This window comes from Trachypithecus francoisi, unplaced genomic scaffold (assembly GCF_009764315.1).
Source record: "Trachypithecus francoisi isolate TF-2019V2 unplaced genomic scaffold, Tfra_2.0 Lachesis_group3, whole genome shotgun sequence".
Taxonomy (NCBI): domain Eukaryota; kingdom Metazoa; phylum Chordata; class Mammalia; order Primates; family Cercopithecidae; genus Trachypithecus; species Trachypithecus francoisi.
The window spans coordinates 139384054-139403393 of NW_022681468.1; the positions used below are offsets into that span (position 1 = coordinate 139384054).

A 19340-nucleotide genomic window follows, 5' to 3' on the forward strand; every position below is an offset into this window, starting at 1 on the left:
CTTTTAAATGGTTCATATCCTAGAATAATACCAGCCCCTCTTAAGGTTTTTGGTTCATAGTGGGAATCTCAAACTTGGCTTCCCTCCTGTTTGACTCTTTGAAGCAATAGTGTCTACATAGTACTCTTGATTTAATAATCTAAGTCACTTGGGATTTAAATGGAATTATTCTGACATTTGGAGGTGCCATCTTCAGACTATAGTATGTAATGAATAGTAAATAAAAAATTATGTAGTATAGGAGTGTTTATGGGCTGGGCACGGTGGCTCACGCCTGTAATCCCAACACTTTTGGAGGCCAAGGCGGACAGATCACCTGAGGTCGGGAGTTTGAGACCAGCCTGACCAACATGGAGACACCCCGTCTCTATTAAACAAATACAAAATTATCTGATCGTGGTGGCACATGCCTGTGATCCCAGCTACTCAGGAGGCTGAGGCAGGAGAATCACTTCAACCTGGGAGGTGGAGGTTATGATGAGCCAAGATCATACCATTGCACTCCAGTTTGGGCAATAAGAGCAAAACTCTGTCTCAAAAAAACAAAAAAAAGTTTATGTTTTCATAATGAAATTGTTTCCTTCTTATTTAGTGGGTTAACTTAAACAATTCTTTAAAACATTTTGTTTTAGTCCCAGAAATCCTGGATAGAAAGCACTTTGACCAAGAGGGAATGTGTATATATTATACCAAGTTCCAAGGACCCTCACAGGTAAGCACACCTTTGTTACTTCTGGGATCTCTAGAAATTTTAGTGTAAATTATATTGCTATTTCTTTATTGGAAACAAAAACTACTAAATACATTATTTGTAGTTACTGTTACTTTTTATAGTTACTGCTAATCATTTAATTTGGGAGGGATTGGGAGGAGGAAACAGCATTGAAAATCAGTATTTTGGAGTTTTTAATGCCATTTACAGCATACAATCTCTTCCTTGAAGTGTTCTTCCATCTCTAAACTCCCTCAGATCATAGTGTAGTGTTTTACAAAGGTAAGGCAGTTAAGACTCTCTCTCTTTTTTTTTTTTTTTAACGGATTCACTGATACTTCGAACTTAAAATTTGTGTATCTATTGGGCATCTACTGAGTATCCAACACTATGGTTCATGTTGAAGAAAGCAATGTGAACCTAATAGTCATTCTTTTTATTTGCCAATATATGGTACAGATCATTCTTTACTGGAAAATCCATTATCAGAGACTATAGGTGTCTGTGTCTTTGGTCTCTGAAATGACTTTGATAATAGAAAAAAAATAAAATTAAAGGATATTAACTTAGTAACTGAAGAAAAAGTTGAGCTCATGAAATATTTACTTAAGCATATTTGCCAAAATTATTCTTTTAACTTTTTTTTTGAAACAGTCTTGCTCTGTCACCCAGGCTGGAGTGCAGTGGTGTGATATCAGCTCGCTGTAACCTCCACCTTCTGGGTTCAAGTGATTCTCCTGCCTCAGTCTCCTGAATAGCTGGGATTACAGGCGTGCACCACCACCACGCCTGGCTAGTTGTTTTTGTTTGTTTGTTTGTTTTGAGATGTAGTCTTGCTCTGTTGCCCATGCTGGAGTGCAATGGCTCGATCTCGGCTCACTGCAACCTCTGCTTTCCAGGTTCAAGTGATTCTCTTGCCTCAGCCTTCCGAGTAGCTGAGACTACAGGCATGTGCCACCACACATGGCTAATTTTTTGTATTTTTAGTAAAGACTAGGTTTCACCGTGTTAGCCAGGATGGTCTCAATCTCCTGACCTCGTGATATGCCCGCCTCGGTCTCCCAAAGTGCTGGGATTACAGGCGTGAGCCACCGCGCCCGGCCCTAGTTTTTGTATTTTTAGTAGACAGAGTTTTACTATGTTGCAGTCTGATCTTGAACTCGCGACCTGAGGTCATCCACCTCTCTTGGCCTCTCAGAGTTCTAGGATTACAGGTGTGAGCCACCACACCCAGCAAATTTTTCTTTTTTTTCTGAGACCTAAAGATAGAAAAAAACTTAAAACAAGGAAATCTAAGATGTAGTTATTTCCTAACCTATAGAGCACTTCTCTTCATGGGCACTTAGAAAAACTGAAAATTAATTGACAAAAGTATTTGCAAGATTTTTGAATCTTCTTTCCTTTTCCATCTCCTGTCACACTGTATTCTCTACCCATTTGCCTTCTCTGCAACTTTCGTTTCTATTAGATATATAATTCTTAGAAAAACATAGCTTAAATAGACAATTTTTATTAACTGATGTCTCTTTATATTATAGAATATGTCACTATTCTTGTTTATAGTGGGTACGTAGTAAATATTTGTCGAATAGCATTTCCAAAACCTTTTGTTAAATTACATAAATGTAATTTACATAATTTAATTTTTAAAATTTCTCTGTAACATTTTAAAAAATTCTAAGTTTGAATGGATCTCTCCCAACAAACACATTTCCATTGAAAGTGTAGTGTGCATGATACATTTTAAAAACTTTTGAGAAACAGAAAGTTGGATCAATAGGGTTTCAATACATTAAGATTGTCATTATTAATAACATTTGGTGGTTTTATTTTTAGCTTTTTCTCAGTGTATTGTTTTTGTTTTTAAGTATTGCTACGTTCAGTCTATACACAAAATGTTGTACCTGCTTTTCATACTATGGATCTTTTATAAGAATGGTAGTAATAGTCCTGGTGTGGTGGCTCACGCCTGTAATCCCAGCACTTTGGGAGGCCGAGGTGGACGGATTACATGGTCAGGAGTTCGAGACCAGCCTGGCCAACATGGTGAAACACCTTCTCTACTAAAAATACAAAATTAGCCAGGCATGGTGGCAGGCACCTGTCATCCCAGCTACTTGGGAGGCTAAGCAGGAGAATCGCTTAACACTGGAAGGCAGAGGTTGTAGTGAGCTGAGATCCACGTTGCTGCACTCCAGCCTGGGTAACGAGTGAAACTCCATCTCAAAAAAAAAAAAAAAAAAAGGTAGTTAATATTCTGTTTTTGTGTATACCACCATTTATATGCCTATTCTCCTATTGGTCAATTTAGTTGTTTTCAATTTTTAGCCATTTTAAATTTAAATTAGGCCACAATGAAGATCTTTGTGGATAAAACCTTTTTGTATTTAAGATTTTCCCCCCTTAGGTTATGTAATGCTAAAATCTTTTCAAAAGTATTAAAGCAATAAATGATCAGTAGTGAATGAGATTGTCTGCTTTACTGAGTAGTGACTAGAGTAACATTTTCCATCACCGTCAAGAAAACGTGGTAAGTTGAAAAAGGTATATATAGGTATATATATATATATTTTTAAGCTGAGCATGGTGGCTCATGCCTATAATTCCAGCACTTTGGGAGACTGAGGCGAGCAGTCTGCCTTCCAGGTTCAAGTGATTCTCCTGCCTCAGCCACCTGAGTAGCTGGGACTATAGGCATGTGCCACCACGACCAGGTAATTTTTTTTATTTTTAGTATAGATGGGGTTTCACCATGTTGGTCAGGCTGGTCTTGAACTTCTGACCTCAGATAATCTGCCCACCTCAGCCTCCCAAAGTGAGCCACCGTGTCTGGCATACATTTATTTATTTTTAATTGACAGTAATTATAATAGTATATATTTTAAATTTGCATTTATTTACTATTGAGAAAATATTTTATTTTTTAAAATATCTCAATTTTTAATAAATTCTGTAAATTTTTTTGATTAGTTCTTTTGGATCATTAAAACAGATAATCTTTTTTTTTTTTTTTTTTTTTTTTTTGAGACAGAGTCTCGCTCTGTCGCCCAGGCTGGAGTGCAGTGGCCGGATCTCAGCTCACTGCAAGCTCCGCCTCCTGGGTTTACGCCATTCTCCTGCCTCAGCCCCCGAGTAGCTGGGACTACAGGCGCCCGCCACCTCGCCCGGCTAGTTTTTTGTATTTTTAGTAGAGACGGGTTTCACCGTGTTAGGCAGGATGGTCTCTATCTCCTGACCTCGTGATCCGCCCGTCTCGGCCTCTCAAAGTGCTGGGATTACAGGCTTGAGCCACCGCGCCCGGCCAAAACAGATAATCTTTTTTTTTTTTTTTTTTTTTTTTTTTTTTTTTTTTTTTTTTTTGAGACGGAGTTTTGCTCTGTCACCCAGGCTGGGTACAGTGGCGGATCTCAGCTCACTGCAAGCTCCGCCTCGGGTTTATGCCATTCTCCTGCCTCAGCCTCCGAGTAGCTGGGACTACAGGCGCCCGCCACCTCGCCCGGCTAGATTTTTGTAGATTTTTTTAGTAGAGAGGGGTTTCACCGTGTTAGCCAGATGGTCTCGATCTCCTGACCTCGTGATCCGCCCGTCTCGGCCTCCCAAAGTGCTGGGATTACAGGCTGAGCCACCGCGCCCGGCCATAATCTTAACATCTCTCCCAGTCATTAGATTCTATGATTTATTCTGATTTCTTACTACTTATTAAAGATATGTTTTATTACAACATCATATCACATTTCCCAACAAGAGGATAAATGACATTTCCCAAGTCACATGGCTATTCATAAAGATGGGATTAGTATTTAAGCCTCCATAGTTCAGTGTTCCAGTTCTAAAATAAAATACTGTTTTTCTTCCAGATAAATTGTTGTTTTGCTTTATTAAAAAAATAGATTTTGTTGATCAGGTGCGGTGGCTCACGCCTGTAATCCCAGCACTTTGGGAGACTGAGATGAGTGGATCACCTGAGGTCAGAAGTTTGAAACCAGCCTGGCAACATGGTGAAACCCTGTCTCTACTAAAAATATAAAAACTAGCTGGGGATGGTGGTGGGCACCTGTAATTCCAGCTCCTCAGGAGGCTAAGGCAGGAGAGTTGTTTGATCCCAGGAGATGGAGGTTGCAGTGAGCCGACAAGGTGCCACTGCACTCCAGCCTCAGTGACAGAGTGAGACTCTGTCTCAAAAAAAAAAAAAAAAGATTTTATCATTAAGGAGTTTGTTTTCTAGTTTTATTAATTCCACTTTGCAATAGAAGTAATAAAAGTACTCAAGGCCGGGCGCGGTGGCTCAAGCCTGTAATCCCAGCACTTTGGGAGGCCGAGACGGGCGGATCACGAGGTCAGGAGATCGAGACCATCCTGGCTAACACGGTGAAACCCTGTCTCTACTAAAAAAATACAAAAAACTAGCCGGGCGAGGTGGCGGACGCCTGTAGTCCCAGCTACTCGGGAGGCTGAGGCAGGAGAATGGCGTAAACCCGGGAGGCGGAGCTTGCAGTGACCTGAGATCCGGCCACTGCACTCCAGCCTGGGCGACAGCGCGAGACTCCGTCTCAAAAAAAAAAAAAAAAAAAATAAAAGTACTCAAGGTATTAAAGAAATCCAAAGCTGTTACTAAGTGTCCCTACCTTTAACCATTCATGAGAGACATAATTTACAAATAGTTAGTTGGTCACTTCTTTCTACACTAGTTGAACTCTTAATTTTATATGATTTAATAATTCAGTCTTGGTTCATAATTTAAAAGGTACCAAATGCTGTAAGTGAAAGTCTCCTTTCCACTACTGTGCTTTAGCTATAAGTTTACCTTGCTAATAAAAAATCTGATGTTATCCATTCCTTGGAATGTCTTCCAGAAAGTTAGATATAGTCTTTACATGTCCAAACAGATGATTATCCCGCTTCCCCCTTTAAAATATATAGTGTAGCCCCACTGTGTCTGCAACTTATCTTGGCGATCACTAGTTTGTTCTTTTTTTTTTTTTTTTTTGAGATGGAGTCTCGCTCTGTCGACCAGGCTGGAGTGCAGTGGCGCAGTCTCACTGCAAGCTCCACCTCCTGGGTTCAGGCCGTTCTCTTGCCTCAGCCTCCTGAGTAGCTGGGATTACAGGCATCCGCCACCATGCCCAGCTAATTTTTTGTATTTTTAGTAGAGATGGGGTTTCACCGTGTTAGCCAGGATGGTCTTGACCTCCTGACCTCGTGATCTGCTTGCCTTGACCTCCCAAAGTGCTGAGATTAACAGGCGTGAGCCACCGCACCCAGCCACTAATTTGTTCTTAATTGTTGCTACCTATTTAATTATGTCTGAATTATAATTTGTTTTAGTAATCACTTATTGAACATTTTAGGTATTTTCACTTTTTCTTTTGGCTGTTAGGAAAAAAAGATGCTGCAGTACAATTGTACCTTGTACAATTTTCATTTTATATGTATACTACAGGTGTGATTTAGCCTGTGCTTGTAGAACTGGAATTAGTGTGTGAGAGTCAGTGTTTTTTATTTTGACAGATATTGCCAAATGGCCTTCCATAAGGATTGTATAAATATATACTCTCACCCACAGATACCAGACTCTGTATTCTCACCAAGATAGTGTCTTTTTTTTTTTTTTTTTAAGACAGTTTATCACTCTTTCTCCCAGGCTGGAGTGCAGTGGGGCATGATCATGGCTCACTTTAGCTTCGACCTCCTGTGCTCAAGGAATCCTCCCAACTCAACCTCCCTAGTGGCTAGGACTATATAGGCCTGTACCACTGTATTGTTTTGTAGAGACGGAGTTTCGTCTTGTTGCACAGGCTGGTCTTAAACTCCTGGACTCAAGCAATTCACCTGCGCCTCCCAGAGTGTTGCAATTACAGGTGTGGACCACCATACCCCGCTAAGATAGGATCTTAAAATATGCTTTAAAAATCTTTTGTAATCAAATAATCTTTTTATATGTGTGTTTTCACTATGAACTATCTGTTCATTTAGTTTTCCTTTATAATATTGGATCTTAAAAAATTGATTTGCTGGATGCAGTGGCTCATGCCTCTAATCCCAGCACTTTGGGAGACCGAGGCGAGCAGATCACCTGAGGTCAGCCTGGCCAACATGACGAAGCCCTGTCTCCACTAAAAATACAAAAATCAGCTAGGCATGGTGGCACGTGCCTGTAATCCCAGCTGCTCAGGAGGCTGAGGCAGAGGAATCGCTTGAACCTGAAAGGTGGAGATTGCAGTGAGCCGAGATTGTGCCACTGCACTCCAGCGGCCTGGGTGACAGAAAGAAACTCTGTCTCAAAAAAAAAAAAGAAAGAAAAAGAAAAATAAAACAAAATTAGCCAGATGTGGTGGTGCACACCTGTAATCCCAGCTACATAGGAGGCTGAGGCAGGAGAATTGCTTGAACCCGGGAAGCAGAGGTTGTAGTGAGCCTAGATCACACCATTGCACCCCAGCCTGGGCGACAAGAGTGAAACTCTGTCTCAAAAAAGAGAGAAAAATTGATTTGAGGAAGCTCTTTATATATTAGGGAACTAACCCTTTGCAATTTTTTTTTCTGTTTGTCTTTAGACTTTATTACTGATAGATTTTTGCTACATATAAGTGTTGTATTTTTACGTAGTTAAATCAGTCGGTCTTTTATAGTTTCTGGATTTTATATCACAACTAATTATATTAAAAATATTGAAACTGTCAGTTAAAAAATAGTTACTTGAATTGTAAATCAAGGTATACGTGATCTGTGGTATCTACTGAAAAATTAAGCTAGGTATATAATTTTTCTTTGTTTTGTACTTTATGTATTTTATATAGTTTAGTTTAAAATCAGAAAGTTTTTCCCCGAAATAATTTATTTACCTTTTTGTGTTCAATAGATGCCTTCCAGGATGTCAAATTTGTCAGCAACTCGTCAGGTAAGTTTAATGTAACTATACTGCACAAATTTCAAAAATAAATAAAACTAATCTGTTAGAAATCTGAGTTAGAACACAGTGGCATGAAACTCATGTGCTATTATATTTGATGGGTACTTTACCTAGACTTGGAAGGTGAAGTGTCAGTCAAAGCTATTTGAAACTCAGGTGCAGCTGCCTAAGAAGAGTTGGAAAGTTGTGTCCATTGGGCAGAAGTTGAAGGACAGGAATTTTAGGCAGCGAGAGCAGTGTGTGGGAAGGCCTGATAGTGAAAGACATCATGGTTCTGTCAGGAAACTGCAGAATGTAAGATGGAGATTTAAGAGATTTGGGCCTAGAAAAATTGAGAGTTTCAGTTACTCTACAAGGCTTTTCGTTGCACATACTTTTGATTTCGTGTTAAAAGGATATTGTACAGGCAATTAATAACGTGCTAGATGATGATGATTATTATTATTTTGAGACAGAGTCTTGCTCTGTTACCCAGGCTGGAGTGCAGTGGAACAATCTCGGCTCACTGCAACCTCTGCCTCACGGGTTCAAGCAATTCTCCTGCCTTACCCTCCTGAGTAGCTAGGATTACAGGCACGCGCCACCATGCCCCGCTAATTTTTGTATTTTTAGTAGAGATGGGATTTCACCATGTTGGCCAGGCTGGTCTTGAATTCCTGACCTCAGGTGATCCACACAACTCAGCCTCCCAAAGTGCTAGGATTACAGGTGTGAGCCACCATGCCCTATCGGGGAAAAATCCTAAGCATCTCGGCTGGTTTGAGAAATAAAGGGAAAGTATAGGAGAGAGAAATTTTAAAGCTGGGTGTCCAGGGGAAACATCATCCGTTGGCAGGTTCCGTGATGCTCCCCGAGCCGTAGAACCAGCAAGTTTTTATTAGTGATTTTCAAAAGAGGAGGGAGTGTATGAATAGGGTGTGGTCACAGAGGTCACATGCTTCACAAGGTAATAGAATATCACAAAGCAGATGGAGGCAGGACGAGATCACAGGACCACAGGATGGGGCAAAATTAAAATTGCTAATGAAGTTTTGGGCACGCGTTGTCATTGATAACATCTTATCAGGGAACAGGGTTTGAGAGCAGATAACCTGTCTAACCAAAATTTATTAGACGGGAATTTCCTCGTCCTAATAAGCCTGGGAGCGCTACAGGAGACCGGGGCTTATTTCATCCCTTCAGCTTCGACCGTAAAAGGCAGCCGCCTTAAGGGGGCAGTCTATAGACCTACCCTCAGGGCACATTCTCTTTCTCAGGGATGTTCCTTGCTGAGAAAAAGAATTCAGCGATATTTCTCCTATTTGCTTTTGAAAGAAGAGAAATATGGCTCTGTTCCGCCTGGCTCACCAGCAGTCAGAGTCCAAGGCTATCTCCCTTGTTCCCTGAACTTTGCTGTTGTCCTGTTCCTTTTTTTAAGGTGCCCAGATTTCATATTGTTCAAACACACACGCTCTACAAACAATCTGTGCAGTTAATGCAGTCATCACAGGGTCCTGAGGCAACATTCATCCTCCTCACTTTACGAAGATGATGGATTAAGAGATTAAAGTAAAAGCAGGCATAAGAAATCACAAAGGTATTGATTGGGGAAGTGATAAGTGTCCATGAAATCTTCACAGTTTATGTTCAGAGATTGCAGTAAAGACAGGCAGGCATAAGAAATTATAAAAGTATTAATTTGGGGAACTAATAAATGTCCATGAAATCTTCACAATTTATGTTCTTCTGCTGTGGCTTCAGCCGGTCCCTCTGTTCGGGGTCCCTGACTTCTGACAACATCGCCCGGCCGATTTTATTTTTTTGTAAGAGTAGTTTCCTTTTTTAGATTGGATTGGAAGAAAGTAGACCAGTTGCTAAAGTTTTGGAGTGATTGTGGCAAAAAGATGAGAACCTGAAGTAAGATGTTTTTGACAATGAAGAGAAGTAGGCATACTTGAAGGGATTAATGAGATAAATGCAATAGGATTTGGTGAATGTGAAGACAAGGGAAGACTTGAGCGTGATAACCACATTTCCTTCTTAGGCAACTGAGTAAATTGTAATAAGCTGTAGGGTCTGATGAGGAAGTATGAGGAAGAAGAAAAGGTCTCTGGGTGGTAGGCTAGGAATAAAAGTATATAGAATGAGTTTATTTTAGATATGTTAAAGAGTTTTTCAGAGAAGTCCGTAAAAACAAAAACAAAAAACCTGACAGGCTGGATGTGATGGTTCATGCCTGTAATCCTAGTACTTGGGGAGGCTGAGGCAGGAGGATTGTTTTGTTTCAGCCTAGGAGTTTGAGACCAGCCCAGGTAGCAGAGTGAGACCCTGTATCTACAGAAAAAAAAAAAAAATAGAAGAAGAAGAAAACCACACACAAAAATCTTGGCATGGTGGCATATACCTGTAGTCCCAGCTACTTAAGACGCTGAAGCAGGAAGATCATTTGAGCCCGGAGGATTGTTTGAGCCCGGGAAGTTGAGGCTGCAATAAGCCCTGATCACCACTGCACTCCTGCCTGGGCAACAAAGCAAGACCGTGTCTCAAAAAAAAAAAAAAAAAATCAACAAAAAGACCTTGACAGTCTTTCATATTTGCCCCTATACTTAACCATCTCCAGTCCCATTCATTTCTTCTTATAGATGGTGAGGTTCACCTGGTGTCTCTTGTTTGACGAGGCCAAAGAGTTTCCTTTATTTAGCATTTCATATAGTGCCGCTTCACTGAACATGAATTTTCTCAGTTTGGTCTATCTGAAAATATGTTTCTTTTATTTTCATGTTTGAAGAATGTTTTCACTGGATATAAAATTCTGGGTTGTTATTTTATTGCAGCAGGGTTTTTTTTTTGTTTTGTTTTGTTTTGTTTTTTGAGATGGAGTCTTGCCCTGTCACCCAGGCTAGATGGAGTAGTGGCGTGATCTCAGCTCCCAGCAACCTCTGCTTCTCAGATTCAAGTGATTCTCCTGCCCCAGCCTCCCAAGAACCTGGGATTACAGGCACACACCACCACACCTGGCTACTTTTTGTATTTTTAGTAGAGATGGGGTTTTACCATGTTGGCCAGGCTGGTCTCCTGACCTTGTGATCTGCCCGCCTTGGCCTCCCAAAGGGCTGGCATTCCAGGCGTGAGCTGTTGTGCCCGGCCCATTGCAGCACTTTAAAGATGTCGTTATTTTATCTTGTAGTTTTTGTTTCTAATGAGAAGGCAGCTGTCATACAGTAGTTGTCTCCCTGTATGGAATGGATCTTTTTTTTCTCTAGCTACTTCAAAGATTTTTTTTCTATTCCTTTGGTTTTCAGCAGCATATCTATAATATGCCTAAGAGTGATTCTCTTTGTACTTATTCTGCCTGCATAAGTATTTGCATGTTCAAATTTTTTACCTAATTGAGAAGGGTTTTTTTTTTTCCTTGCTCTGTTGTCCACGCCCAAGTGCAGTGGCACAATCTTGGCTTACTGCAACCTCTGCCTCCCAGGTTCAAGCAATTCTCCTGCCTCAGCCACCCAAGTAGCTGGGATTACAGGTGAATGCCGCCACGCTGGCTTATTTTGTGTTATTAATAGAGATGGGATTTTACCTTGATGGTCAGGCTGGTCTAGAACTCCTGACCTTGTGATTCGCCCGCCTCGGACACCCAAAGTGCTGGGATTACAGGCATGAGCCAGTGCGTACGGCCAGGAAGGTTTTTTTTTTTTAAATTAACTTTTTTTTCCCTTTATCTGATGTATTGAATAATTTCTATTGATGTCTTCAGGTTCACTCATTCTTATTTCTGCAGTCTCCATTATGCTGTTTTGTCCATACAGTGAATTTTCTTTTTTTTTTTTTTTTTTTGATACGGAGTCTCACTCTGTCACCCAGGCTGACGTGCAGTGGCGCAATCTCAGCTCACTACAAGCTCCGCCTCCTGGGTTCATGCCATTCTCCTGCCTCAGCCTCCCGAGTAGCTGGTACCACAGGCGCCCACCACCACACCTGGCCTATTTTGTGTGTGTGTGTGTGGTGTGTGTGTGTGTGTTTTTTTTTTTTTTTTTTTTTTTTTGAGACGGAGTCTTGCTCTGCCACCCAGGCTGGAGTGCAGTGGCCGGATCTCAGCTCACTGCAAGCTCCGCCTCCCGGGTTTATGCCATTCTCCTGCCTCAGCCTCCCGAGTAGCTGGGACTACAGGCGCCCGCCACCTCGCCCGGCTAGTTTTTTGTATTTTTAAGTAGAGACAGGGTTTCACCGTATTAGCCAGGATGGTCTCGATCTCCTGACCTCGTGATCCGCCCGTCTCGGCCTCCCAAAGTGCTGGGATTACAGGCTTGAGCCACCGCGCCCGGCCGTGTGTGTGTTTTTTAAGTAGAGATGGGGTTTCACCACATTAGCCAGGATGGTCTTGATCTCCTGACCTCGTGACCCGCCCGCCTCAGCCTCCCAAAGTGCTGGGATAACAGGCGTGAGCCACCACGCCTGGTCCATCCAGTGAATTTTCTTTTTTCTTTTCTTTTTCTTTTTCTTTTTGGAGACAGAGTCTCGCTCTGTCGCCCAGGCTAGAGTACAGTGGTGCGATCTTGGCTCACTGCAAGCTCTGCCTCCTGGGTTCACATCATTCTCCTGCCACAGCCTCCTGAGTAGCTGGGACTACAGGTGCCCGCCACCATGCCCAGCTAATTTTTCACTGTGTTAGCCAGGGTGGTCTCGATCTCCTGACTTCGTGATACACCTGCCTCAGCCTCCCAAAGTGCTAGGATTACAGGCATGAACCACCACGCCTGGCCCATCCAGTGAATTTTCTTTTTCTTTTTTTTTTTTTTTTTGAGACGGAGTCTCGCACTGTCGCCCAAACTAGAGTACAGTGGCGCGATCTTGGCTCACTGCAAGCTCTCCCTCCCAGGTTCACGCCATTCTCCTACCACAGCCTCTTGACTAATTGGGACTACAGGCGCTCGCCACCATGCCCAGCTAATTTTTCACTGTGTTAGCCAGGATGGTCTCGATCTCCTGACCTCGTGATCCGCCCACCTCAGCCTCCCAAAGTGCTGGGATTACAGGCGTGAGCCACCCCACCTGGCCCCATCCAGTGAATTTTCGTTTCACACATTACATTTTTCAGTGCTGGGATTGCTATTTGATTCTTTGTTATAGTTTCCATTTCACTGCTGAGATGTACCCTGTGCGCTCTCATTATGACTGTCTATTCCTGTATGTCCTTCAGCGTGTTTATAACACCTGTATCAGAATCTTTGTCTACTGATTCCAACATTTGCATCATTTAGGGTCTTTCTGGTGACTGCTTTTTTTTCTTCATCTTTTAAATATATCTATTTTTTGTTTGTTTGTTTTCGAGATGGTATCTTGCTCTGTTGCCTAGGCTGGAGTGCAGTGCTGTGATCTCGGCTCACTGCACCCTCCGCCTCCTGTGTTCAAGCGATTCTCCTGCCTCAGCCTCCTGAGTAGCTGGGATTACAGGCGTGTGCCACCACGCCCGGCTAATTTTTTATATTTTTAGTAGAGACGGGGTTTCACTATGTTGGCCAGACTGGTCTGGAACTCCTGACCTTAGGTGATCCACCTGCCTTGGCCTCCCAAAGTTCTGGGATGGTGTGAGCCACTGTACCCGGCCAGTAATTTTTAAATATATATTGTTGTTCTGGAGTAAATAATTTTCCTATAAGGAGTGTTTGGTTTCTTTCTGACAGGTGATTAAATTAATTATTGGTAGATTCCGTTGTCCATTCAGGTTTGATTTTTTTCTTTGTTAGGACAGTTCTACTTCTGTTTTGAACTTAGTCCTAGGATGTGGAACTTCCTCTTAAGTTATAGCTTTTTTTGTGGTCTGAACTGAGTGTTCAAGGAGTTCAGTTACGTCTTTTCACGCTGAACTAAAACTGCTGTGTCTTCCAGATCTTTAGGATCCAGTTATCAGACCCACACACAGCAAGTGATTGCTGCTAGGCATCACGGAATCTCTCATAGATCCACCTTAGACCATAGCCAAAGACCCATGGTGAATCCCCATGTGAGATTTTTTTCCTTCTTGTCTTTATGGCTCCCTTTTCTCTGGTACTCTGCTACAAATTCCAGCTGTTTCAACAGCCTAGAATTCTCTTCTCTACTTCCTTACTTGGCTCAGTGACTACCATTTTCTGCCTAGGTGTCGTCTCTATGATTGAGAAGTTTCCCCCAAGCTTGTGCAGTCATGGGGGTTTACCTTATGTATTTCCCTCATTTCAGGAATCGCAGCTCCATGTTTCTTCTTGTTTAATGCCTGAAACAGTTATCTCATATATTTTGTTCACGTTTGTGTCAGGAATCTCTGAGACCACACCTTGATTCCATGATTTAGCTAGAATGAATCACAAGACTTAGCATGTAGTGGTACTCTTTATAAGATTTAATAAGTATTATGTTATCTCTGTTGAGGAAGTTTCCTCCTTTCCTAGTTTTCTGACAATGCTTATAATGAATAGACATTCAGTTTTGTCCAGTGCTTGTTTTCCTTTTTGTGGAGAACAGGGTCTCGCCGTGTTGCCAAGGCAGGTTTTGAACTCATTGGTTAAAGCTGTGCTCCCACTTATGCCTCCTTAAGAGCTGAATTGCAGGTGTGAGCCACCACGTCCGTTTCTCTTTTCTTTTTGGGGGGAGTGGGGAAACAGGGTCTCATTCTGTGGTCCAGACTGGAGTGCAGTGGCACAGTCACTGCAGACTTCACCTCCCAGGCTCAGGTGATCTTTCCCCTTCATCTTCCCAAGTAGCTGTGACCACAGGTGCATGCCACCATGCCTGGCTAATTTTGGTATTTTTTTGTAGAGAAGGAGTTTTGCCATGTTGTCAGGCTGGTCTTGACTCCTGAGCTCAAGTGATCCTCCCACCTCGGCTTCTCAAAGTGCGAGGATTACAGGCACGAGCCACTGTGCCTGGCCTAGTCTTTTCTTGTAATGCTAATACTTTGCCTTTTTTTCTTTTTTCTTTTCTTGAGATGGAGTTTCTTTTGTTACCCAAGCTGATCTAGAACTCCTGGCCTCAGTCTTCCCACCTCAGCCTCCTAAGTAGCTGGAATTACAGGCTGGTTTTATTTTGTTTTTGTTTTTTTCCAAAGCAGAATGACTTTCACCTCATGAAATGAATTGGAAAATGTACCCACTTAGGATTTTTTTTGAAGAATGTGTGTAGAATTGATATTTCCTCCTAAATATTTGATGAAATTCACCAGTGAAGGCATCTGGCCTCAAATTTTCTTTGTGGGAAGGTGTATTAATGATTTTTTTTTTTTTTTGGAGACAGAGTCTTGCTGTATTGTCTAGGCTGGAGTGTTAATTTATTTTCCTGTTTAATTTTTCTCGTTATTCTGACTTCAGTTTATCAGTTTTATTTATCTTTTCAATGACAAGCTTTTTTTTTTTTTTTTTGAGACGGAGTCTCGCTCTGTCACCCAGGCTGGAGTGCTGTGGCCGGATCTCAGCTCACTGCAAGCTCCGCCTCCCGGGTTCACGCCATTCTCCTGCCTCAGCCTCCCGGGTAGCTGGGACTACAGGCGCCGCCACGTCGTCCGGCTAGTTTTTTTTTGTATTTTTTAGTAGAGACGGGGTTTCACCGTGTTAGCCAGGATGGTCTCGATCTCCTGACCTCGTGATCCGCCTGTCTCGGCCTCCCAAAGTGCTGGGATTACAGGCTTGAGCCACCGCGCCCGGCCAATGACAAGCTTTTTGTTTTCTTGCTTTCCTCCACTGTTTTTCTCTTTTCTGTTTCATTGTGTTCTTTTTTTTTTTTTTTTTTTTTTTTTTTGGAGACAGAGTCTTGCTGTATTGTCTAGGCTGGAGTGTTAATTTATTTTCCTGTTTAATTTTTCTCGTTATTCTGACTTCAGTTTATCAGTTTTATTTATCTTTTCAATGACAAGCTTTTTTTTTTTTTTTTTTGAGACGGAGTCTCGCTCTGTCACCCAGGCTGGAGTGCTGTGGCCGGATCTCAGCTCACTGCAAGCTCCGCCTCCCGGGTTCACGCCATTCTCCTGCCTCAGCCTCCCGGGTAGCTGGGACTACAGGCGCCGCCACGTCGTCCGGCTAGTTTTTTTTTGTATTTTTTAGTAGAGACGGGGTTTCACCGTGTTAGCCAGGATGGTCTCGATCTCCTGACCTCGTGATCCGCCTGTCTCGGCCTCCCAAAGTGCTGGGATTACAGGCTTGAGCCACCGCGCCCGGCCAATGACAAGCTTTTTGTTTTCTTGCTTTCCTCCACTGTTTTTCTCTTTTCTGTTTCATTGTGTTCTTTTTTTTTTTTTTTTTTTTTTTTTTGAGGTGGAGTCTCACTCTGTCAGCCAGGCTGCAGTGCAGTGCAGTGGCGTAATCTTGGCTCACTGCAACCTCTCTCTGCCTCCTGGGTTCAAGCAATTTTCATGCCTCAGCCTCCTCAGAAGCTGGAATTACGGGCACCCGCCAGCACACCTGGTGAATTTTTGTATTTTTGGTAGAGACGGGGGTTTCACCATGTTGAATTACAGGCTGGTCTCGAGCTCCTGACCTCACATGGTCCACCTGCCTCAGCCCTGTGAAGTGCTGGGATTACAGGCATGAACCACTCCGCCCGGCCCATTCTGTTTTCTTTATCATATCTTTTCTTCTGCTTACTTTGAGGTTAATTTGCTATTAGTTTTAGTTTTTTTTTTTTTTTTTTTCTTGAGATGGAGTCTAGCTCTGTTGCCCAGGCTGGAGTGCAGTGACGCAATCTCAGCTCACTGTAAGCTCCGCCTCCCGGGTTCATGCCGTTCTCCTGCCTCAGCCTCCCGAGTAGCTGGGACTACAGGTGCCTGTCACTGTGCCTGGCTAATTTTTTGTATTTTCAGTAGAGATGGGGTTTCACTGGGTTAGCCAGGATATTTTTAGTTTTTATGGTAGAAGTGTAGGTTATTTTTTAAATGAAATTTTCAAAAACTTTATTTGGAAAATTATTATTACTATTATTTATTTATTTTTCGAGGAGGAGTCTTGCTCCGTCGCCAGGCTGGATGTGCAGTGGTACGATCTTGGCTCACTGCAACCTCTGCCTCCCGCGTTCAAGTAATTCTCCTGCCTCAGCCTCCCGAGTAGCTGGGATTACAGGCACGTGCCACCACGTCTGGCTAATGTTTTATATTTTTAGTAGAGATGGGGTTTCATTATGTTGGCCTTCATCATGCTCATATTTTTTTTCTACATAGTCTTTTTTTCTTTAATTTTTTCTCTTAGAAACAGAGTCTTACTATGTTGCCAGACTAATATCAAATTCCTGGGCTTAAGCAGTCCTCCCGCCTCAGCCTCCCAAAGTACTGGGATTATAGGCGTGAGCTACCATGCCCGAAGCATGGTCTTTTTTTAAATTTTTAAAAAATTTTTAGTAGAGACAGGGTTTCACTGTGTTAGCCAGGATGATCTCAATCTCCTGACCTCGTGATCCACCCGCCTCGGCCTCCCAAAGTGCTGGGATTACAAGCATGAGCCACCGTGCCTGGCCTGTCTAGGTCTAATTTAGTGCTTCTAATTTAATGATACTTTTTTTGAGGACTCTATCATAAGCCTTCTGTGTTACGAGATCTGTACTCTGGCTGGTGGGAACATAAACTGTTCCCTGCCCTTTATGAGCTTCAGAAATTGTTTCAGCAGTTGCTGTCTAGTAGCTTTTAACTTTGCCTTAAGTAGTTATTTATTTATTTATTTATTTATATTTTGGAGACCAAGTTTCACTCTTTCGCCCAGGCTGGAGTACAGTGGCCCGATCTTTGCTCGCTGCAGTCTCTGCCTCCCAGGTTCAAGTGATTCTCCTGCCTCAGCCTCCCTAGTAGCTGGGATTACAGGTGTGTGCCACCATGCCCAGCTAATTTTTTGTATTTTTATTAGAGACAGGGTTTCACTATGTTGGCCAGGCTAGTCTCGAACTCCCGACCTCAGGTAATCTGCCCACCTCAGCCTCTCAAAGGGCTGGGATTACAGGTGTGAGCTACCACGCCTGGCCAAGTAGTTATTCTTCCACATGCTTAAGGAGGTCCTTCTGCAGATATTTGCAACTTTCTCGTTGTAGCTCCCTCCTCTTTTTGTTTTCTACCTCACAAACTCTAAGCTGCCTTGGCTTCTTCAAACTCTGATCTGATTTTAAGATTGTATCAAATCAGTGAGACTGCCCAGCTCCGTTAGATTCCTACTTTCGGTGTTACAGTTTAGTATGTACTTCTGGGTAGAATGCCATCCGTATTTGTACCCCAGCCTCAGACACCGTTGATCACCCTTTTGTCACTGTATAGATTAGTTCACATTTTCTTGAATTTTGTATACGTGGAATCATGTAAATATATAATCTTCGGTGTCTAGGTTCTTTTACTCAGTATGATGATTCTCTGTATCATTAGTGGTTCATTCATTTCTCTTTATTATTGGATGGTATTTCTTTTTTCTTTTCTTTTTTTTTTTTTTTTTTGAGTTGGGGTCTTGCTTGCTCTGTCATCCAGGATGGAGTACAGTGGTGTGACCAAGGCTGACTGCATCCTTGCTGGGCTCAGGCAAGCCTCTTACCTTAGTCTCCTGTGTAGCTGGGACTACAGGTGTATGCCACCACACTTGGCTAATTTTTAAAACTTTTTTGTCAAGTCAAGGTCTTGTCGTGTTTCTTAGGATGGTCTTGAACTTTTGACCTCGAGGTCCTCCAGCATTGGCTTCCCACAGTGCTAGAATTACCCACATGAGCCACACCCGGTGTAAATGCTATTCTGTTATATGCCTATACCTTGTTTTATAGATGCCTCACGTTAAATTCAGATGATGAATTCATCTTAGACTAATTATACTATTTCAGTGCTATAATGAAGGTATTAATATATAGATATCCTAAAATCAAAAAGCTTTTCATACTATTTGTCAGTTCATTCATTTTTAATTTCATTTTTTCATTCTAATTTTTTGAAAGGTATTTTAATCATCTCACCTTTTTCTTTTAGGTGTTTTTGTGGTCGCTTGGTCAAGCAACATGCTTGTTTTACTGCAAGTCTTGCCATGAAATACTCAGATGTGAAATTGGGTGACCATTTTAATCAGGCAGTAGAAGAATGGTCTGTGGAAAAGCATACAGAACAGAGCCCAACGGATGCTTATGGAGTCATAAATTTTCAAGGGGGTTCTCATTCCTACAGAGCTAAGGTATGTCACATATTGGATTTTTCTTCATTTATGTTGTTATTTAAATAATAAACATCACAATTTGTGTAGCAACTTTGACAAAAAGTTGGTCTCAGTAATGTATTTGCATATTTTAAAGTACAAAGGTACATACAAATATAGAATTGTATCTTTCCGGTGGATTGAACCTTTCATTATTATAAAATGTATTTTGTTTCTCGTCATTTTTCTTGACATGGTTTGCTTTTTCTGGAATCAGTATAGTTAAGCCATCTTTCTTCCTTTTTGGTTTTAACCTTTTACGTTTAAGAGGTATCTTTTTTTTAAAAAAAAGTTGTCTGCTGTATATTTAAATTTAAATTTACCATTATGTTATTAGTTATCTATTTGTCTCACTTTTTTCTTTGTTCTGTTTTTTTTCTTGTATTATTTTGGATAAGTATTTTTTTTATTATTTTCTTACTCCTTTATTAGCATATTATTTATACAGTCATCCTTCGTGGGGCTTGGTTCCAGGACTTCCCTCAGATACCAGAGTCTACAGATACCATAGTATGTGGATGTAATCTATGCACACCCTCTTACATAGTTTAAATCATCTCTAGATTCCTTA

The 19340-nt window shown here is 41.8% G+C and overlaps 1 protein-coding gene across 1 annotated transcript in view; it reads left to right on the plus strand.

Moving 5' to 3' along the window:
- Positions 1-19340, plus strand: part of TRPM7 (transient receptor potential cation channel subfamily M member 7) — a 132763-nt gene that overhangs the window by 24442 nt on the left and 88981 nt on the right. The window contains 3 exon segments of the mRNA XM_033190126.1: positions 633-712; positions 7572-7610; positions 18550-18748. Of these exon segments, the coding sequence (XP_033046017.1) occupies positions 633-712; positions 7572-7610; positions 18550-18748 (318 nt within the window).